The 19,864-nt window shown below is 32.8% G+C and overlaps 2 protein-coding genes across 2 annotated transcripts; one reads left to right on the forward strand and one right to left on the reverse strand.

Annotated features, from left to right (window-relative positions):
* Positions 1–1,010: 1,010 nt before the first annotated feature.
* Positions 1,011–5,719, reverse strand: LOC132551305 (uncharacterized). Its single transcript, XM_060215431.1, has 4 exons — positions 5,656–5,719; positions 3,640–4,836; positions 2,451–2,588; positions 1,011–1,282 (listed from the first exon to the last, which is right to left on the reverse strand). The coding sequence occupies exons 2-4, from the start codon at positions 4,795–4,797 to the stop codon at positions 1,082–1,084; spliced, it is 1,497 nt and encodes a 498-aa protein (XP_060071414.1). The 5' UTR covers positions 4,798–4,836; positions 5,656–5,719; the 3' UTR covers positions 1,011–1,081.
* Positions 5,720–5,772: 53 nt separating this feature from the next.
* LOC132551295 (succinate dehydrogenase [ubiquinone] iron-sulfur subunit, mitochondrial-like) lies at positions 5,773–12,087 on the forward strand. Its single transcript, XM_060215422.1, has 9 exons — positions 5,773–5,860; positions 7,045–7,122; positions 7,530–7,588; positions 8,254–8,397; positions 8,844–8,922; positions 9,628–9,756; positions 10,329–10,438; positions 10,716–10,830; positions 11,459–12,087. Exons 1-9 carry the CDS (start codon positions 5,798–5,800, stop codon positions 11,525–11,527), a joined length of 846 nt encoding a protein of 281 aa, XP_060071405.1. The 5' UTR covers positions 5,773–5,797; the 3' UTR covers positions 11,528–12,087.
* Positions 12,088–19,864: the final 7,777 nt, after the last annotated feature.

Consider the following 19,864-nt stretch of genomic DNA (forward strand, 5'->3'; position numbering starts at 1 on the left):
ATTTAATGTTCTCATTGGTTTTGCTCTCTTGGGTTTCTTCAGGACACAATTTTACATAGAGATTTTTACACTAAAGTACTGAAAATGAGGAGACGTACCTCATTGTTGAATTATGGTGTCTAACTATGATACAAGAACCATAACTCAGTCACAGTTACTTTACTCATAATAAATCACAATGTTACGTGTATATTAAATTTAAAGTTCCAATAAAATACCATTTCCTAACAGTGTATCTATATATATATATATATATATATATAAATCTCTAATTAATCTCACCTAAGCAAACAGGAGAAGAAGATGGCCATTTACACATAACCAAATTGTCTATAATTGACAATGATACTCTTGGTACTAATTGTTGTTTTGGATCCTCCTAGAGAGGAATTAATATCACTAGAGCTATTACAGTGGTAAATCCACACAAAGCGTGTTTTCATTGACAATTTGTCAGGATTTAAATATGAAAAAAATGAATATTACATGTAATCAAATAATGCTGGCACCCTCTAAATGCTGGCTACTTGTCCTTATACGCGCTTGGAAAAAGAGTTAGAAATCTAGGAACTATCGAAGGACATATTTCAGAACATTTTCTCAAAATTGGTTATATACTGGTTATGGTCTACCCAAGACAACATTATTAATTCTAAATTGTAACTATACAGCGGCTGTTGACTAGGATGATATATTATGCTATGGGTATGTTGACTAGGATGATATATTATGCTATGGGTATGTTGACTAGGATGATATATTATGCTATGGGTATGTTGACTAGGATGACATATTATGCTATGGGTATGTTGACTAGGATGATATATTATGCTATGGGTATGTTTACTTTTTCAAATGAAATGATAAAAAAAAACTGCAAACAAATCATTTGTATCAATATAATTTTAATATCTTTCAACACATCCACAAGTATGGATACATAAATATTCCATAATTATTTCTACAAATTATTTTATACATACAATTTATTAAATAAATATCTATCTATTTTATTATATAAGATGAGAGGCTGACATTTTGACTATCTCAAGGAATGTTAATGCAATAAATCTAAATACAACTATTTGTTGCCTCCCCTAAAGTTACTTGTTCCTTCCCAAACCCTGTTGTGTCTATAAAGGTCAAACGCACTGTGCTGTGAGGCTGTGGATAGAGATTCTGTTGGCACGGCCAATCCAGGGACAGATAACTCTGGGTACTGTTTTTGAAGGTCAGGGGTAAATAGTTCCATCAGATCTGGTTCCTTCCTGTCCTTGAATACCTAAAACAAACCATGATACTTTTATCAACTGAGAGAGTTCTTCAGTTCTTTAATGAAAAAAATGTATCGCAAAGAAAACAACTTTATATTCATATCTATATCAAAATATATTTAATATAATAGAAGTTTTTCTGTCGGTTGAAGGCAAAATTTTCATCTGTTTTCTATTCCTGACCTGTTAAACTAAGTTTTTACAATCAATACTTTAGCAGTATGACAACTGCTTTCAATATTATAAAAGTTATAAAATTATTTTCTCTCATGACTATACAGTTGTTATCTCACCTAAGATTCAAGATGAATGATAGAACATGCAGTAGATTTGAAATATCTTTACAGTGATAACAAAATTACACATTTTGATTTCTTCAACAGTTTGTCTGTCTGCGAACAAAAGTCAAGCAAAAGAGCATGACACTCACCAAATTAATGCCATATACTATTTCCTGAATATATAGTGTATCAGAAATTACCTCTGGCCAGTAAAATTTATGTATGAAATGTATCACAAATGATATGAATCCTCTGCCAAGATGACAATAAAATTACTATGTAGATTTATTTACAAATGGTAATGTTGACACTGAACTGCCATGTATAAACCCTGAACTTAAGGTCTAGAAAGAAGACTGACGAGTGAAATAATAAATACCTGTCTTTTTTTCAAAATGTAAATCTATATCTAAGAAAACAAACTTACAAACCCACTTTGTCAGGCACCTCTGGCCAGTAAAATTTATGTACAATATGTATCACAAATGATATAAATCTTTCAATAAGATGACAGTAAAATTACCATGCAGATTTTCTACAAATGGTGAAGTTGACATTGAACTGCCATGTATAAACCCTGAACTTAAGAATTATAAAAAAAAAATTCTAGGTGGTTATCAATATTGTCTTTTTTTTTTAAAAAAAAAATCTAAATCTATATCTAAGAAAACAAACAAACAACCCTGATGATTGAAAATAATAAGAAAGAGAAAAATGTCTAAACTGACACACTCAAAAATACTTACCATTTACTCAATTTTCACTAGTACTGTAACTGCAATCTACAGCAACTTGATCAAACAAACAAAATACAGAAGTAGACAAACTTGGAATGTTTGGAACTTTTCTGTAAATGCCTGGATATCTATACCTATTATGGTAGCTCAGTACTTACCTGTGGCTTGTATACTTGACTTGGTTTCACTCTTTCTGTCTTTTCCTTTTCTATCTGAGAGCATAAATTGTCCACAGGTATGTGTAGTGATACGAGACCTCCAAATTCCTCGTCAACTTGGTTCACTCGTGATGCAGCCTAGAAACCAAAAGTTTTCATTTAAATAATACATTAACATATTTCATTATTGGTTTATCAATCCCATTTAAATTACTGTCAACATCAACATTTTAGTGGTGATCCTATTTTAGCACTTTTCACTGAAATCATTGCGCTAAAATATAATTGTGTTAATTGGTGTTCCTGTATGTTGCAGAAATTATTGTCAGTGTACAAATTTATTTTTGTTTTAATTTGTCAAAAAGTGACAGTGTGCTTAAATCTGATTGTGCCAAGTATATATATTTACAATATGAAATTGTGACAGTTTCGTGAATGCAGTAATTTTTGTAGAATTTTTTCAGGAAAGTTCAGCTATGACCAGTTCAAATCAATTGGCAGATAATACCTACATGCATATAAGTAAACAGTACTGAATATCATTTGTTTTTTTATGTCAACTTTGTTCAAGCTAATTAAAAGTCCCATCTGCGAAACAATAATGCGATTAATTTCAAACAATATATACAGATGTTTTAAAGTTGGATGGTTATAAACGAAAGGAATTTACGTATTGTAAAAGACATTGTGTAATTTCTAATGTTCCATCATTCACAACTTTGAAATTTAAGTAATGTTAGTCATAACTACAACAAGCATACATGTACTCTAAATAAATTTTTACAGGTATGAACTTTCAATTAATATGTGAACAGAAACCCTTTCTGTTTATAAACAAATGCCCCAGCAAAAAAAATATACTGAAAACAAGAGGATATTTCCCAAAAATAGAAAAACTTTCATCCAAAACTGAGCTAATTAGCTTTAATTTCACTTAATATATTGTAAAATTGTGAGACCTTGATAAAGACATATCAATCTAACCTCAAAATTTGTTACATTTGGTTCATGTAATCTTCATTTATATCACATTTTATGTTATCCCCTTTTGCATTGGATTCTGACCAAAACGGCTGTTAAAAATTTCCGTATTTCAAAGAAGTAAAAAAAATTCCATTTAGAAGTCAATAAATTCCCTTTACCACAATGGATAGTATTTCCCAAATTCTATATTAATCCATGTCCTAACCTTTTCTCTTATCTCTGTCTGTTTCTTGTTCGATGTTTGCAGTTTGCGTTCAAGTGCCTTCTGAACATCAACCTCGCTGCCTTTGATATGTTCCAACTCGGTCCGCATCCTTAGCGTACTATTATATTCCGGCCTTGTAAACACATGTTCATACTCTAATGCTGTCTCCCCTTCTTCGGAAAATGGAAACTTATAGTCATTAGATAACAGATCATCCTTCGACTCTCTTGTCACCCTCACTTTTCTTTTTGGCACTGCTGTGCTATATTCTACCTCTGGTTTGACAGTCTGCTTAAAATTTTTACCACTGCTGGGTGCTGTTTGTTTTGAATTTTCACTTAAAACTTTTTTAGAACTCTTTTTACCTGATTTCTTAGTTTTGATTACAATATCTTTCCCAGAAGAATTATCTTCTTTGGGTAAAACAGTCGGTAAGACAGAATATTTAGTTTCAGCACTTTTATTTGTTGGAGGCACTTTATCTGTGTTTGTTCCTAATGGCACATAAACAGTTTGTAGATCATCCTGTCGTATGGTATATTGTTTAGGTTTGCTAGATGATTCTGAAATTCCACCATCAATATTTCCACTTTCACTGTAAGCTGATGGTCTGTACGTTTTGCCAGGTCCACTGGTTTTTCCTAAACTGTCATTCAAATTTTCCTTATCAGAATCACTTAGACTGTTTTCCAACTCAAATCTGACCCTATGCTGATTTTTGGCTTTTAAAAGATCTTCATTGTCATGTTTCAAGTTACTCTTCTGAGCACCCCCTAACTGTTTTTCTGGAGTTATACACAGGTCTGGGTCTGGACCTATCAAATGTTCTTGTTCATGCTGTTTTGGAATGGGATACATTGGTTTATGACTCTGCTTTTGATAGGTTGAACCCTTATCAGGTGAAATACAGAGAGATGGATCAGGACCAATCAATTTTTTCTTTCCTTTCCATGGTGCGGGTGCCTGACAAAGTGGGATTGATTCTTCAGAACTTTGTGATGTATCCCAACCAGGAGGAGGGAATCTGGTGTGTGCTTTATCTCCTAAATTCAAGACTTCATAGCTTGAAACTGCCCCATGTGACTTTTCCACTTTCTGCACCAGAGGGTACTTGTGGGCAAGGGGCTCTGTAGGCTGACAGGCAAAATGAGTGGCCATGATAGTTTGATAAGCCTTCTTATGAATTCAAAGCGATTTCTGTGCAAACGAAAAATAAAATATTCGGTTAAACATTATTGAATGTCAAAGATTAATGCATATAACATATATAAATTTATTATTATCACAAATAATGCAATTATGCTCAAAAAAAGTTTCACAATTTTAACTTTACCAAAAAGGGAGGTGGTAAAAAATTTTGATATTCTTGTATGCAACTTGTATAATTGGAATTTAAATACTGCAAGGGAAACAACATAGCTGTATGTTTTTGTATTTTTTCAAATGTGGTCCTATGCATGGTACTGGATGCTGCTATAGAAACTAGATCCTCCTGGAGAGGCTAAGGGGTCTCTACCCCTAAAAGATGTAACTAACCCTTTCTTTTTATACATATTCCCATATTTTCATGTACTTAGGGAGTGCCATTTTTATTTTTGACATTTACTAAAAAAATGAACAGGATTTCTCCTTTAAAAGCCCGAATGAATGTGAATAAAATTCTAAGGGAGATAATCCTTTAAAACCAAACACTTCCCCGAAGGCATCAGAAGCTCAAGCCTTCAAAATACAATACAGATATATGCACAGATCTCTCATATGTCTTAAGCAATAATTTGAAGTAAATGCGAACAAAATAACTTGTCTTTTAGTCATAAATACAACGTTGTATGTTATTGTAAAGAAACGTAAGAAAAATGACATTTCATTACACGATTACAAGTTCAAACTTGAAATAAGGATTTAGAGACTCAACAATGTAAATTACGCGAATGCAGTACCAGATCCTCCCAGTAAGGATGCTTGTTGAGCATAAAATTATATATCTCGGTCGTTGATCAATATCATAATGCATACCTGCGTAGGTTTACTGCATAAATGCGTTTACGTTGTTCAGGTCATGTTTCTACCGCCGCCACTGCGAAGTAAACACAGGAAGTTGGCTGTTGTGACAGGAAATTCATTTCACGCATGTGCCAACTTACGTAAATACTGAAATATGGCCACTGCAGCACTAACGAAACTTGCTCCCGCAAGAAAAGCTCTGGTTCAGCTATGTCAGGTAAATTTCAGAAAATATTTTAATAATCTGTTGATAGAAATTGCATTAATTTGAATTAGCAAATTTGTCAAAAGCACATGACAGGTAGCAAATGTGATCAAATCTAATGTTTTTTTGACCTTGTGGAGTAAGGAAACCGAATTCGAACCGATCGAACGGGGGTCATCATCTGTCGGTAACATAGAAGGGTTTTTTCTCCAATCTCTTGGTTGTAGCTATATTGAAAGCGTGTGTATACGTACTGGAAGTAATGTAATTTTTGGAGCAAGAGTTTTATGTTTTATATAGAACTGATACTGAACACTGAAAATTGCGTAAAAGCCTTGCATAAACGTTTACGCAAGTGCTTGCATAAGCGCATATATGGCACTTGCGTAAGTTAATATCACGAACTTCTATATAGATCTTTATCTTAGTCCGTGGTTATATCTTGTGCCCAAGACTTCCAAATTACATATCGAAATATTTCGTTCCAATGTTGCTCTGACAATCGCCAGCAAAAAAAAAAAAAAAAATCCTGCAACATTCGTTACAGATAAATGATCACATATACACCAGGGTAATATCTGCCTTCCAGTTCTATTCCTAAGTCGGTTTGTTTTGATGTTACTATGTATGGTCTTGGGTTAACATGTGTTTTGTGCATGGAAACTGCTTAATTCAAGATTGTTTTACATCTCAAATATAGTTTAGCTAATATTATTCTGTATAGAGATAAACTAGAGATTTTTGAAAGAATTCTTTCAAACTAAAAACATGTCTTATGGTTATAAGTGATTCTTGACAGGAATAACCTGAGATGTGATAGACAATCTAGTAACACTTCCAAAATATCTTGAGACTTTTTTCAACCTTGAAATATCAGGGGTTTGATATAATATTGTTTTGATATTTGATTGCATCTTTTCTTACACACAATGGTTACAATAGTATATATTTGTAAGCACTTTATTGAAACTGCCAGAGACAATACATTTAGATTGTGTTATTTTCATGAATTCCTTCTTGAAACTTAATAAAACAACCCAATCTTGGAATGACTGTATTTAAGAATATTGAGTGCGACCCTTAAAATACAGCTATTTTGATAATAAGGAAAACCTAAGTAAGATTGCATTAAAGTGTGTGTTAATGTGTTATTGCCTCATGACCAGATCTCATTTTCTATACATGTACTTTAATAGACAAGATGTGCACAGACAGCAGCAGCCGCAGCAACACAGGAAGAACCTAGATACAAGAAATTTAAAATATACAGATGGGTATGTACAGTTGTCATTACATTAACCAGAGCTAGGTTGCTTTTGATATCAGATTGAATTATGAGTTTTACTAAACATTATAAAAATGATAAATTTCATCATTAATTTTATTATATAAAACATTAAATGTTATTTTTTTTGTGGTTCAAACAGACTTAAATGCAAGTTCATTTCAAACAATCATTGATAATGAAAACAGTGGAATGGTACTTTTTACTTGTGTGTCTTCTTCAAGATTTATGAATATATGATGGGTACAAACACTTAACACAGTGTAATGAAAGGTTAAGTTGACATCAGAATAAAATGTTGTTTCCTGGTTTTATATTGATATGTTACACTAAATATTCATATTTACTATGAATGTTCACTGTTCTTTATTGGTTTTTGTACGATTTGTGTTACAGGACCCCGACAAGGCTGGAGATAAGCCCACACTGCAAGAGTATGATGTTGATCTCAACAAGTAAGTGATCATGATAATGTCCAACATTTATAGAAACAGTGATCAATCAACATTTAATTTTCAAGGGTCCTTTTCAGATTTATTGCTAAAAAGCATGGGTTCTACAATGTAAAAATTACATATTTCTGGAAATTCTTTAAAGTCTGATGAAAATTCTTTGAGTATAAAGACTCAGGACTCAATGCAGATTTATCATTGTAAATATGGAGTCTAGCCCAAGCTATGTCTGCCTACTAAGCCAGATGTCTTGCATCATATTAACTTGTAAATACCTTATGCATTGGTTAGATAATTTATTTGCTATTGATTGTGTCTATGTACCTAAGCGAGTTTGTGTAGTTGCCTTGTCACTTGCTTCAGTTTTAGTGAGTTGTTGCTGGACGAGTAAGAGAGAGGAAAACTATGATTCAAACACTAGTTGAAAAAAGTCCTAAATCCTACTTTTTTTGTCACATGAAAATGTTAAGTAACTATGGTGGCACACTTTCTTAATATACTTTTAATGAATTTAATCAATTTCTTAAATGTTTTGCTCACCTTACAAAATATATTAAAATATTCATATGAATCTTGATTTGACAATTTTTTCAACTGGTTATTGTTGTAACTACTGAAGGAAGACAATTCTGAAATTGAAATGGTCTTGCTTTTTACTTACTTTCCAGATGTGGTCCCATGGTACTTGATGCGCTGATTAAAATAAAGAATGAGATTGATCCGACGTTAACCTTTAGAAGGTCATGCAGAGAAGGAATCTGTGGTTCGTGCTCTATGAACATCGGAGGAATCAACACTCTAGCTTGCTTGTGGTGAGTTAGAGAATAACCATTTGTCAACATAGAGGTTTTGTTATGATTATCTCAGTTATTTTATATTCACAAGTTTAAGTTCACAAGGTACATTGTTGAATTTTTACTGAAGTTACTAAAGGTTTTCATTTTCAGGTTTTTTCCCACACATGACCAGAGTGAATTTACCACAAAATTGTTGAATAAAGTAATCAAATTAAATGAATGAATAAATAAATTGACAAATAGATCAAGAAAAGAAGACATTGACTTATCAGGATTTAAAACTGTCTTTCTAATTAAAGTGTAACTGTAAACCTGATTTTTTTTTACCACAACTTTGAAAAAGCTCCAGAGTCAAGTGTACGAAGAGCAAGCCTAAATGAACGAGAAAGTTAGTCTTTAATATAATGTAGATTTGAAAATTTTTATCAATGAAAATGATTGTACATGATTTCATTTTGTAGTAAAATTGATGCCAATACCAGCAAGGCCCTGAAGGTGTATCCTCTGCCACATATGTATGTTGTGAAGGATTTAGTACCGGTGAGTTATCACTTTAAGTTATTTCCATGATGAAAGTACTCTTGTAAAAATTTTCAAAGTAGAAACTTAAATTTTTTTAAAGTGTGCAAGTTGTGTGAGTATTGTTTCAAATCACACATTGTGCTACATCTAGTTTCATGTTCTTCGTAAGCAAAAAGTGTGTTAAAAAAACCTGTTGTATTTGAAGTTCATGTTTACCTTGTAGGTCATACATTTGTGATCAATATATTATTTTTGGTACATTTTAGATGTCAAAATATATATTGCTGACTTTTTTAGGCTGATGAAATTCTCTCTGGTATTTCTTCCCCTCACATACAATATTAAATTCCCCTTTGTGCTTAAAAAAGAAATACATGTAATAGGTCAGAGTTGGTGAGAAAAAATGTAAAATATTCTTGATTTATACACCAAGTAATGCATTCTGTAATGTTGTTGGATTTCATGGTGCTAATAATTCACAATTGTTTCAGTCTGGGCAAGTACACATGGATTTAATATTGTACATGTTTCTTATGTTATCTTTCCTCTCAATCTGTCAGTTGTTGTATTGTTGAAATGAAAGTTTGTCAGTGTTCTTATGACTTCATTTTTAGTGATTTTCATCATACTATACATACTTATTAAGCATGAAAATATTTTTGGCAAGTCATTTTGTTTATTTTCGAACAAAATAATTTTACAGTCTGATTGCTGTTATTTCAGGACATGAGCAACTTTTATGCCCAGTACCGTGCCATAGAGCCCTATTTGAAACAGAAAAGTGTAGAGAAAGACGAGAGTCAAATCGGAAAGGAACAGAATCTACAGTCAGTTAAAGACAGAGCTAAGTTGGTGAGAATTCAGACTTTCATAACATTCAATGTTATCAATATCTATAAACTGCAGTCAAACCTGTCTGTGAAGACCTCTCAAGGAAGTGGCCCTTTATATACAGATTTAGTCACCATGAATTGCATTACAGAGGGAACTGAAAGTGGCCTTTACAGACAGGTGGCTTTTGTATAAAGGTGGCTTTAAAAGACATGATTGATTGTATCATCATTTGTATCATTGATCTGTCACAGTGGCTGCTCATTGCTATATTATTATTATTGTTATTTCTGGACATTATAGAACGTGTATGACCAGCATGGGATGGTTGACTGTTAAAGATTCTCCTTTAACATTCTTACCATTGATTTTGACATTTTATTATATACTTGTTAAAATATGTGTTCACAACTTTCCCTTTGGTCCTTTTATAATTAATGGCAACTTTAAAGATTAATCAGAGGACAAGATGATCTTGGCCATGTTGTCATTTTGATGAAAATGTTGAGATATCAATAGGAATATGAAAATTTGGAGTCATATTTGTAAAATGTGTATAGTATTTGAAATCTTTATGATTTGATCTTTCTTAGGACGGTCTGTATGAGTGTATACTCTGTGCTTGCTGCAGTACCTCTTGCCCCAGCTACTGGTGGAACTCTGATAAGTACCTCGGACCAGCTGTATTGATGCAGGCATACAGGTAAGTGGTTTTACCTCTTATGTCTCAACCGACCCGTATTTGTTTTTTGACCATAGATTTATATCAGAAGAAAATTAAAAATGTAGGGGAATTGAGGAGTATATGTAAATGTAAGTCCCTGATTTCTTGGTTCTGTTGGGATGGAACATTTTACCAAAGGGTCAGGTATGAAGAATTACTGAATTATTACATGACTATTATAAAAGATTTAAAAGGTTTCCAAAAGCTTGATTTTAAATTCATCTGTTTGACAGTTTTATGTATTGATGTGTTTTAGGTGGATGATAGACTCGCGTGATGAGTATCGACAGGAGCGTTTACAGATGATGGAGGACTCTTTCTCTGTGTATAGGTGTCACACTATAATGAATTGTACAAAGACATGTCCAAAGGTAAATCCATACTAACACAAGGTTCTTATCTAATGTGCTCTGAAGATGTTTACAAGCTAATGAAATTCCAGAATTTATTGGGGAAAAAATCAACTTAGTAGACCCTTGTTTTTGCAAGCCATTCAGTTCAAAGCAATATTGAAATTAAAACATCTACTTCTCACAAAGTTTTCTTCATCCATACACAAGATCAGGATAGCTGCTGACTATACAAATTATTCTCTACCAGTCTTGCCCTATACAAGTATAGGGGGCTGGTGCACTAGATTTGAATAGTCTTTCTTTCTTTCACAGAAAATTTGGCATGCAAGTTATTATCTTTTGTAATAGTAGAGCTTAACATATTGCAGGGGCCACAATAGCTCAGTTGGTTAAAGTGTACATAACCTCGGGTAAAAATCAGAGGTATGAGATTCAACACTCCCAACCTGTAGTGGTTTGTGTTGCTCAGGAAGCTGGGAAACATGCCAATCTGTGATGTTATGGCTCTGTCCTTTTGCAAGACACTTAACCCTTATTGCTCAGGATGGCATTCAACACGTTTCACATAGTGTTGGATAATTTCATATGTTAATTAATTGCTATTTGATATATCTGAGAAACAATTTGCTCTTTTATGATTTGACAGGGTCTCAACCCAGGCTTGGCTATAGGAGAAATCAAGAAGATGCTTGCACAGTATAACAACAAAGCTTAGACCTACAAATTACAGTGGATTCTGTATCGTTGTGATATGCTGACCAACAAAATTACAATGGGTGCTTTGTCATTGTGATATGCTGGACCTTTTACCCATCAAGAACTTCGAGATACCCTGGTATGCTTAAAACTGTGTTAAAAGTGCTCTGGCTTTTCGGGAAGGCATATGACTGATTAGAAAATAAGGAATATGATAAACCTGTTTTGCTGCTACAGATTCTACAGAACTAAGATGCAGTAGAATATTTCGTAATTGTTTGTGGCAAAGAGAAAAAAGGAAAAATGGTTTGGGAAGAAAAAGACATTTTTCACAAATTTTTTTCAAAATGAGACAAGATTGACCAATTTATTGATTAAAGGTTTGATGAAATTGATCATACATACAAAATTAGTAAGATTTTGAACATTTTGAAATATCACAGTAGTTGTAAATGAACATCGTCAGCTCAGAATTATTGTTTCTCTGAAACTCTTATTTATGTATACACTGTTTTTTTATTATTTTGAAAAAAGAAAATGATGTAATATTATTGCAAATAAAAAGTTTTATGGAGGCTATGTCTTTGTTTATTCTTCGATTGTTATCAACTTTCATAATGATGTGACCTATAGACAGGACTCAATAAGGATGTGACCTATAGACAGGACTCAATAAGGATGAGACTTATAGACAGGACTCATTAAGGATGTGACCTATAGGCAGGTCTCGATAAAGATGTGACCTATAGGCAGGTCTCGATAAGAATGTGACCTATAGACAGGACTTGATAAGGATGTGACCTATAGGCAGGACTTGATAAGGATTTGACCTATAGGCAGGACTCGATGAGGATGTGACCTATAGGCAGGACTCGTTAAGGATGTGACCTATAGGCAGGACTCGATAAGGATGTAACCTATAGGCAGGTCTCGATAAGGATGTCACCTATAGGCAGGACTCAATAAGGATGTGACCTGTCAGCAGGGATTAAATAGGATTTGACTTACATGCAAGACTCCGTATGGATGTAACCTCGATCAGAAACACCGAAGTTGTCAATTTCTAGTCTTTGAGATGTTTCTTTTCTTTTCAGTTTAAACTGAATAGTTCAAAGTGCCAAAGAGTTATTTGCACAATATATATATATATATTGTTAGCTGGTTACTATGGCAATACAATTCCATGTGTGTTTCCAGGGCAACAAACTTTTTCTGAGCTTGAATGTATAATCCCTATGCCAATTTCTGCTTGATCGGATAATATTTTAATTTCGACCTATCAAAACCTACAGTGTCTTGTTGGAAATCTGACAATGTAAAGTGTTAAGCTATGATAAGTTACCAAATTGCCAAGTTAAAATAAAATCATTGAAAGGGCTGATGAGTTATTGCCCTTTATATGAAAGCCAATGTAAAGTGAGCATGTTACCATGAAAACTACCACATCAAAATTGGTTGTCGAGTTTACAGAGAGTCATCAAGATAAGATTTGATGACAGACTGATTCCTGTCTCTTTCAGCTTTAAACTTTACCTCTATCACAAAATGTTTATGGTCAAAATATCACTGTAAATAAGGATCAGTTAAATTGTTGAAAGCTCCTCAAAACCAATTTCATAGATAATAAAATTTCAACAAAGGACAATATTCTGTAATTCAGGGGTCGCCAGCTTTGATTTCATACACTGTAAATTGTTGTATTATTAACAAATGAATCAATGCAAGCAATTTATGTTCCAGATTCGAAATTTTAGCAAAGGTCATAAACTCTGGTATTCATGGGATTTAAGCCTTGATCTTGTACAGTGTGTTTTGTCTTAGTAAGACCAATGTATACACAAAGTTTCAAAATTATTGCTTAACTGTTGCATAGTAGCCCCAGCCTAAAAGGACAAAGCAATAACTGTATGTTCCCCTGAAACTGGCAGTCAGTTGATAGGAAACTTTTCTAAACCTTTTGTTTTCTCATAGACAAGTCAATGGTCTTGTCTATACATACAATAAAAGACAATTATTACTTTCAACTTTTCATTTAAACAACTTCTTCTGAAATACCGAAAGGCATAGAGATATCATATTTTGCTGGAAGGTTCCTTTGATGAAGCCAAACAAAGTTCGCAAAAAGAAATGACCTTGACCCATATTCAAGGTCACAGAGGTCAAATGTGTTAAAACCTTTAAATGACTTCTTCCAAAATACCGGAAGGTCTAGAATCATTATATTTGGTTGGAAGGTTCCTTTGATGAAGCCCAACAAATTTTGCGAAAAAAAATAACCTTGACCCATATTCAAGGTCACAGAGGTCAAATGTGTTAAGACCTTTGTACGACATCTTCCAAAACACTGGAAGGCCTAGAATCATTTTATTTGGCTGGAAGGTTTTCCTTTGATGAAGCCATACAAAGTTTGTGAAAAGAAATGACCTTGACCAGTTTTCAAGGTCATCGCAGTCAAATATGTTAAAATGTTTAAACAATTTCTTCTGAAATATCAAAAGCCTAGAATCATTATATTTGGCCAGTATTTCCTTTTATGAAGTCCAAGAAAGTAAAAGAAATGACCTTGACCCTTGTCAAGGTCACAGGGGTCAAATGTGTTATACGTGGAACATATCCACATATATAGTAATGTTGGTCATAAAGATCCAGGTGAGCGATACAGGCCCTCTGAGCCTCTTGCTCTTTATAAAGTTGGATTTTTCCCCATTCTTTTCTTTTCTCTCTGTTGTTCTGAATCATATGAAGTTCGAAAAAATAAATATTGATAATGATCTTAAACTGCTGAATCTATGATGGCTGCCTGTTAGTCATTTTTTATTCTGATCAGTTCCAAAATCAAACAACACAACAAAGGATCATGGGGAACCGATGTATGAAATTTAAGAAAGATATATCCAGTGCTTCTCAAGAAATAGCAATACCAACTTTTCTTTGTCAAAAAAGATGGCTGCCTGTCGCCCATAATACTTTTCATATCAGCCCAAGGAACCAAGTGGAATCTACACATGAAATTTGAGACCGATAATAGTTGGCTGAAAAAGAAGTCATACAAAACATCATCTTTAACAAGTTTATTGAATAATATTTTTTGTTATAAATATGATAAACATAAACTTTAAGAGAGAAGAAAATAGACATTTCACATAGAAACAATAGTAATGGGAGGAATCACATTTCTACTTTTAACATTATTGAGTAGTTCCTTTCAACATGACTTCACATGTTAAATATATCATAACTATACATACAGCATGAGGCCTCTCTCAGTTCAATCAAATGTCATCTTTTTAAATATTTCATGAAAATTCAATGTGCGTAGATGTAACTGTAAATCTGGCTATTATTTCTGGTATCACTTTCTTGCAGTTGAATAATTAAACAAAGCAAAGTGGGAAATCTTCTTGACTTTTTCTTCAGAAAACTTTATCAGATGTGAGAAAATTTCGTCAACATTACTACTACATTGCTGACTTGACATTGGTAAAAACAGGTAAAAGCAGGGAAAATTCTGACTTATTTCATTGAAGATCGCAGAAAAACAGATACCGGAAATGCATGAAAAAAAAAAAAAAAATGAGAGAGAAAAAAAAAGCACCTTCACAATACATGCATCATAATTTCACATGTCATAAAGATATATCTATGTAATCATTCTGTACAATACTTTCACATGTCGCCATGTAATGTCATAATCTTATCAGCAGGTAGTCATATCACCACACAAAAACAGGTGCTCGTCATAACTCTTTAACGAAAGGCTATTAATATATAATAGATTTATGTATGACTATGTAAGCTTGAGGAAAGTGTTGAGGTGATTCACCCGACTGTCAGGACAAATAAATACAAGTATACACAACAACACAATAATTTTATAAAAATACAGACCTTGTCACTGTCCCTTTCCGAAGACCAAAAATTGAAATAATGTTACAAAACATACTTAACAGAAGTTTTCTCAAACTTCCTAAACTGACTTTCTACACTGATAAACTGATTCAAAGTGTTTCACATTTTGTTTTGTAAGGGAGGGAGTGGGAGAACAATTTTCTGTCTCCACAGTTCTAATTAGTACTTTAAATGTCAATAAATACACAAAACCTAATCTGATTAAATGTAGAACTTTGTGTTATAAAATAACGGGGTAAACATGAACCAAATTTGTAAAGAGACTCGGAAATTATGACACTGATTGAGAAAAGGAAGGGACAGACAAACATGGGTAAAATTATTTGACCCCAGCTCACCTCCCTATCAAATAACGGGGGCGTGACAATTTACAACAATTAGTCCCAGTAACTGTGTGTACAACTATAATAAGACTTACGGGTGATATCTACATTTGTTACTCTTCTTTATATTACGATACAAATCACAGTGATATGAGCTCAACTAAAGCTATTATTTCAATATATCGCCAAGAAACATCTCCATGAAAATGACATGAGCAAAATTTCTCACACTGAGTCTGTCATGTACAAGTATGAATTTCAGCTGAAGACTTTAAGAGGCACAAAATATGACATTGAGTAAAGTCAAAAGCTGTCAGCAATTAGTCATTAGGTGTTAACACACAAAAGATCATCCATAAAAAGTACCAAAATATACATGGGAGGTAGGGTAGTTAGTCCTAATTCCTGGAGACCAGAATGAACACTTCCTCTGCTATCAGACATACAGGTAGAATATACTGTACAGAGACCTGGCTTCAGGAGTATTCATTTCTAATTAGAGGGCTCTGTTTACCACTAGGAATCCTTGCAGAGCCTAGTAGATGAACTACAACATACATAAGACATATACTTAGGATTGTCTCCACTTGAATATTTTTCTCTGCTAGTTTCTACAGTTGGGTGCTAATTAGCAATTTTGAAGGGGTCAGTGGAATTGATTTGCTAATTCATTCCCTTGTGTACTGTAATATGCGAAATTCATGTGAGACTCAATTTTTGTGATTTTCAAAAAATATCACTATTTTGTGGACATTTGATTTTGTAGATAAAGGTAGCCCAATATATCTACCTATACTTATTTCATTGACATATCAAAGCACATATTAAGAGTGAAATTATTGAAATAAATCCCCACAAAATTTAATGATATTTAGTCAGTAAATTTTTTTAGAAGTTTATTGCAGCAAATATTCAAAGTAATTATTATTATTATTTTGTGTAAGTTATATAGATAATTGCCATCTACTAATCATCAGACATGAACAGTTATTTCCCCTTGTTTCAGCTCTTTAATTATAACATTGAATCTTGAAGCACAATTAGTAGGTGGTTCAGTTTCAAGACACGGGCTGAGTTTTTAGGTTAATGGTGTTGTCCTGCTAGAATTATTGAATGAATATTAAGTCCACTTTCATTCTGATATACATTATATAGCCAGACTGGCTTCTCTCCAAGACAAAGGTGACACGCTGGCCAGTTGACTATGTTGCATAAATAAATCCACTTCCTACTTAAGTTAGATACACTATGTTGCCAGTTTGGCTTATTGCTCAAATTTGTCAACTCACGAAAAGTCCCTGCGATACTTTTATAACTCAGATAAAATGTTGCAGCCACAGGCTAAAAGATTTTAACGTCTACTTTCAGTCAGATATATCATGTTGTACTGCCCGGCTTACTGAGATCAAAAGACTTATTATGCTGAATTAGTCATGTTGTAAACAACAATTATTTTAAGTTTGGACTGATATGTAAATGGAAACAGAAAAAAATATGAAACATTTTAGGAAGACTCTTCAGCACACAATATTCACCTCCTGACAGTTCTTAATTCAACAGGCACAAGCTTCAATGACTGTAACCAGTAAGATTTATATCTTAACAGACTTAAACAAGAAAAATTATCTTAATATTTAAGATAAAAACCTACACTTGATCATGTGAATTTGGCACTTTATAGTACAAAAAATAGAAGGAAATATTTCAAATATTTTACCAGTCAGAATATTGATATGATAAACAGTTAATATGCAGAGAGAGGTAAAAATATTGAGAGTGAAAACTTTCAATGATCTACAGGCAAACTTAGCCACTAACTTCAGATAAAAAAAATACAAAATGTACACCTGCCTTCCCCTCATTTTTCTGGATAAAGATATTATGGTGTATATATTTATAATTCATAAATAATCAGGACACACATAAACCATAAAAATTACTTCAGTTACATGCTCCTCAAATACTGAAGAATTAATATAAGCTCTATGCTTGGTAACCTATCCGTTAGTATCATATGTATGTGTAAAATTGTTGAATATTGAATAAAAATAGTGTTTAAACTAAATAATGAAGCAGTATTTGCTCAATAACATAAAATCTTTTTTTTTCAGAAAAGCTGGCATAGTGAAATCAAAACTGATTGCCATTAGGTATACATAAAGTATTCAGACAAAAAAGGAGCTCCAGAATATTAGAAAAGTTGACATGACATTATTTTTGGTGTTTAAGAGTAAAGTCCGATTCAATTTAAGAAAGTATAATCATGTTAATACATGTAAGCACAACTAATAATTAATATGTTGAAAATTTGAGTGGAGTTGATAAAATCAAGAATGTGTGAACATAGTTTCCTGATGACTAAATTTCAGAATTATGTATTTGTTTATAACAATATCTATCAAACCTAATCACTATGAAAAAACCTTGCTTCTAATACAGTGATCAAATTACATATTAATTACATTTCACTAGTAAGGGTGACATGATATAACTTTATATTCAGAGAAAAAGTCGTAAAATTGTTTGAAGAAATTCAACACAATTCCTTTTCAAATTATCAACATTTTTTCATCTTTAACCAAGGGGAATAATATTTTTTCTTATGACCTACTAATGGTGCTTTAACAAGCGATGAACTTATTTTCTGCCATGAATCATTTGTTCAAGAGAAATTAGTGTTTGTTTTATTTACTTTGAATTTTATAAAGGGAGATAATCCTGTTATGTTAATCTTTTTTGTAGTAATTTTGTGGCTGTGATATTAACAATACATTAACAAGTTGATAACTATTAGTATAACTTAACTTTATTAAACTTTTTTTATTTCTTTTATTTCAGCAGCTGAAAACAATTTCCTGAATGTCAGGAAATACTGTCAAAACTAAGGATCCTTTCTGCCAAATATTGTGGTGGTTCAGAGAAAAAATTCATGCAGTCAGTAATATCAGTGAAGGTATCCAAGATACAGGTAATGAAGTTTTAGATAATATCAAATACGCAAACACTTTTAAACACTAATCTATGTCAAAATATCAAAGAATGTAACAATACTTGAAAACATAACAACTTTAACCATATTGAACTACAATTTGTATGAGAAAACCGAGACAAAAATTCAAATGAATATGAAAAACATTGTATATTCTCTATTCCTTTATCACCATTTTTAACAGAAGCCATTTATAGTGTGAAATCACTATTCTATCAAAACAATATAGCAATTAAATTATAACAACGTGACATCAAAATTACATATCACTTTTATTTATCATTTTGATTAATTAGACTATTGTTGTTTCTGAAATGAGGACGGACCTACTGATCTCATTTGCTTTCTCATATAAGCCTCAACTAAGCTTTTCAAGACATGCATTAATATCTGCAGGCCCCTCCAGATTTATACCTAAAATGTTGTATCTGAACTGAAGGTTTGTGTAAATAACAAAGGCAGGTTTGTTTCTGTACTGAAAACACGACCTAGCTCCTGTCAGTTATTACTACATAGATCAGAAGCATTTCAAAATACATGGGCAAGGGTTCACATAAACATGTCTCTCACTTCTAGGTCAAAGTGGTCAAGAATGACCTCTGACATTTAACCTTGTCCAGTGACCATCAAAACCTAATCTGGTATAGACCTTAATGGTATGATGCTATGTGAAATATTTTGTACACAATGTTTTTAGGAATACAAAAATACACAAGCACAGAAAAAGTGATAACTATAAACCCTCCCCAACCCCACCACTCCCTAAATATAAGGGCAGTAGAAATATGCTTCTCAAACATACAGTCAAACCTGTTCATCAAGGCCACTCAAAGGAGCCAAGACACAAGGGCTTTATAGACATGTGGCCTTTATGTTGGAAACTGAAATAAGTGACTTTATAGACAGGTATTTGTAACAGATGAGGAAGTTAGGGGGGTGTTCGAGGGGGGCTTAGGCAGGTTTGACTGTAATCAAAAGTTTGTACTATCTAACACATACTCATGTAAAACTATGAATTTCAAAGATGTTACTTTTTATCAACCTTATATGATGATTCATTTATATCCAGCTAATTAAATAAAGTGTATTTTGTCGTGAATGCAATATCACCGAGGTACATATTAAATACTTGTAT

The sequence above is a fragment of the Ylistrum balloti genome, unplaced genomic scaffold (genome assembly GCF_031769215.1).
Source record: "Ylistrum balloti isolate Yb309-2 unplaced genomic scaffold, AGI_CSIRO_Ybal_v1 Utg370192, whole genome shotgun sequence".
Lineage (NCBI taxonomy): Eukaryota > Metazoa > Mollusca > Bivalvia > Pectinida > Pectinidae > Ylistrum > Ylistrum balloti.

Coding starts and splice junctions, on each gene's coding strand:
- LOC132551295 (XM_060215422.1), top strand. CDS start 5,798: ATGGCCACTGCAGCACTAACGAAACTTGCTCCCGCAAGAAAAGCTCTG. Junction 7,123..7,529: donor AATTTAAAATATACAGATGG/GTATGTACAGTT, acceptor TTTGTGTTACAG/GACCCCGACAAGGCTGGAGA. Junction 10,831..11,458: donor GTACAAAGACATGTCCAAAG/GTAAATCCATAC, acceptor ATGATTTGACAG/GGTCTCAACCCAGGCTTGGC.
- LOC132551305 (XM_060215431.1), bottom strand. CDS start 4,797: ATGGCCACTCATTTTGCCTGTCAGCCTACAGAGCCCCTTGCCCACAAG. Junction 2,589..3,639: donor AGACAGAGATAAGAGAAAAG/GTTAGGACATGG, acceptor TTTGGTTTCTAG/GCTGCATCACGAGTGAACCA. Junction 1,283..2,450: donor GTCAAGTATACAAGCCACAG/GTAAGTACTGAG, acceptor GGTTTGTTTTAG/GTATTCAAGGACAGGAAGGA.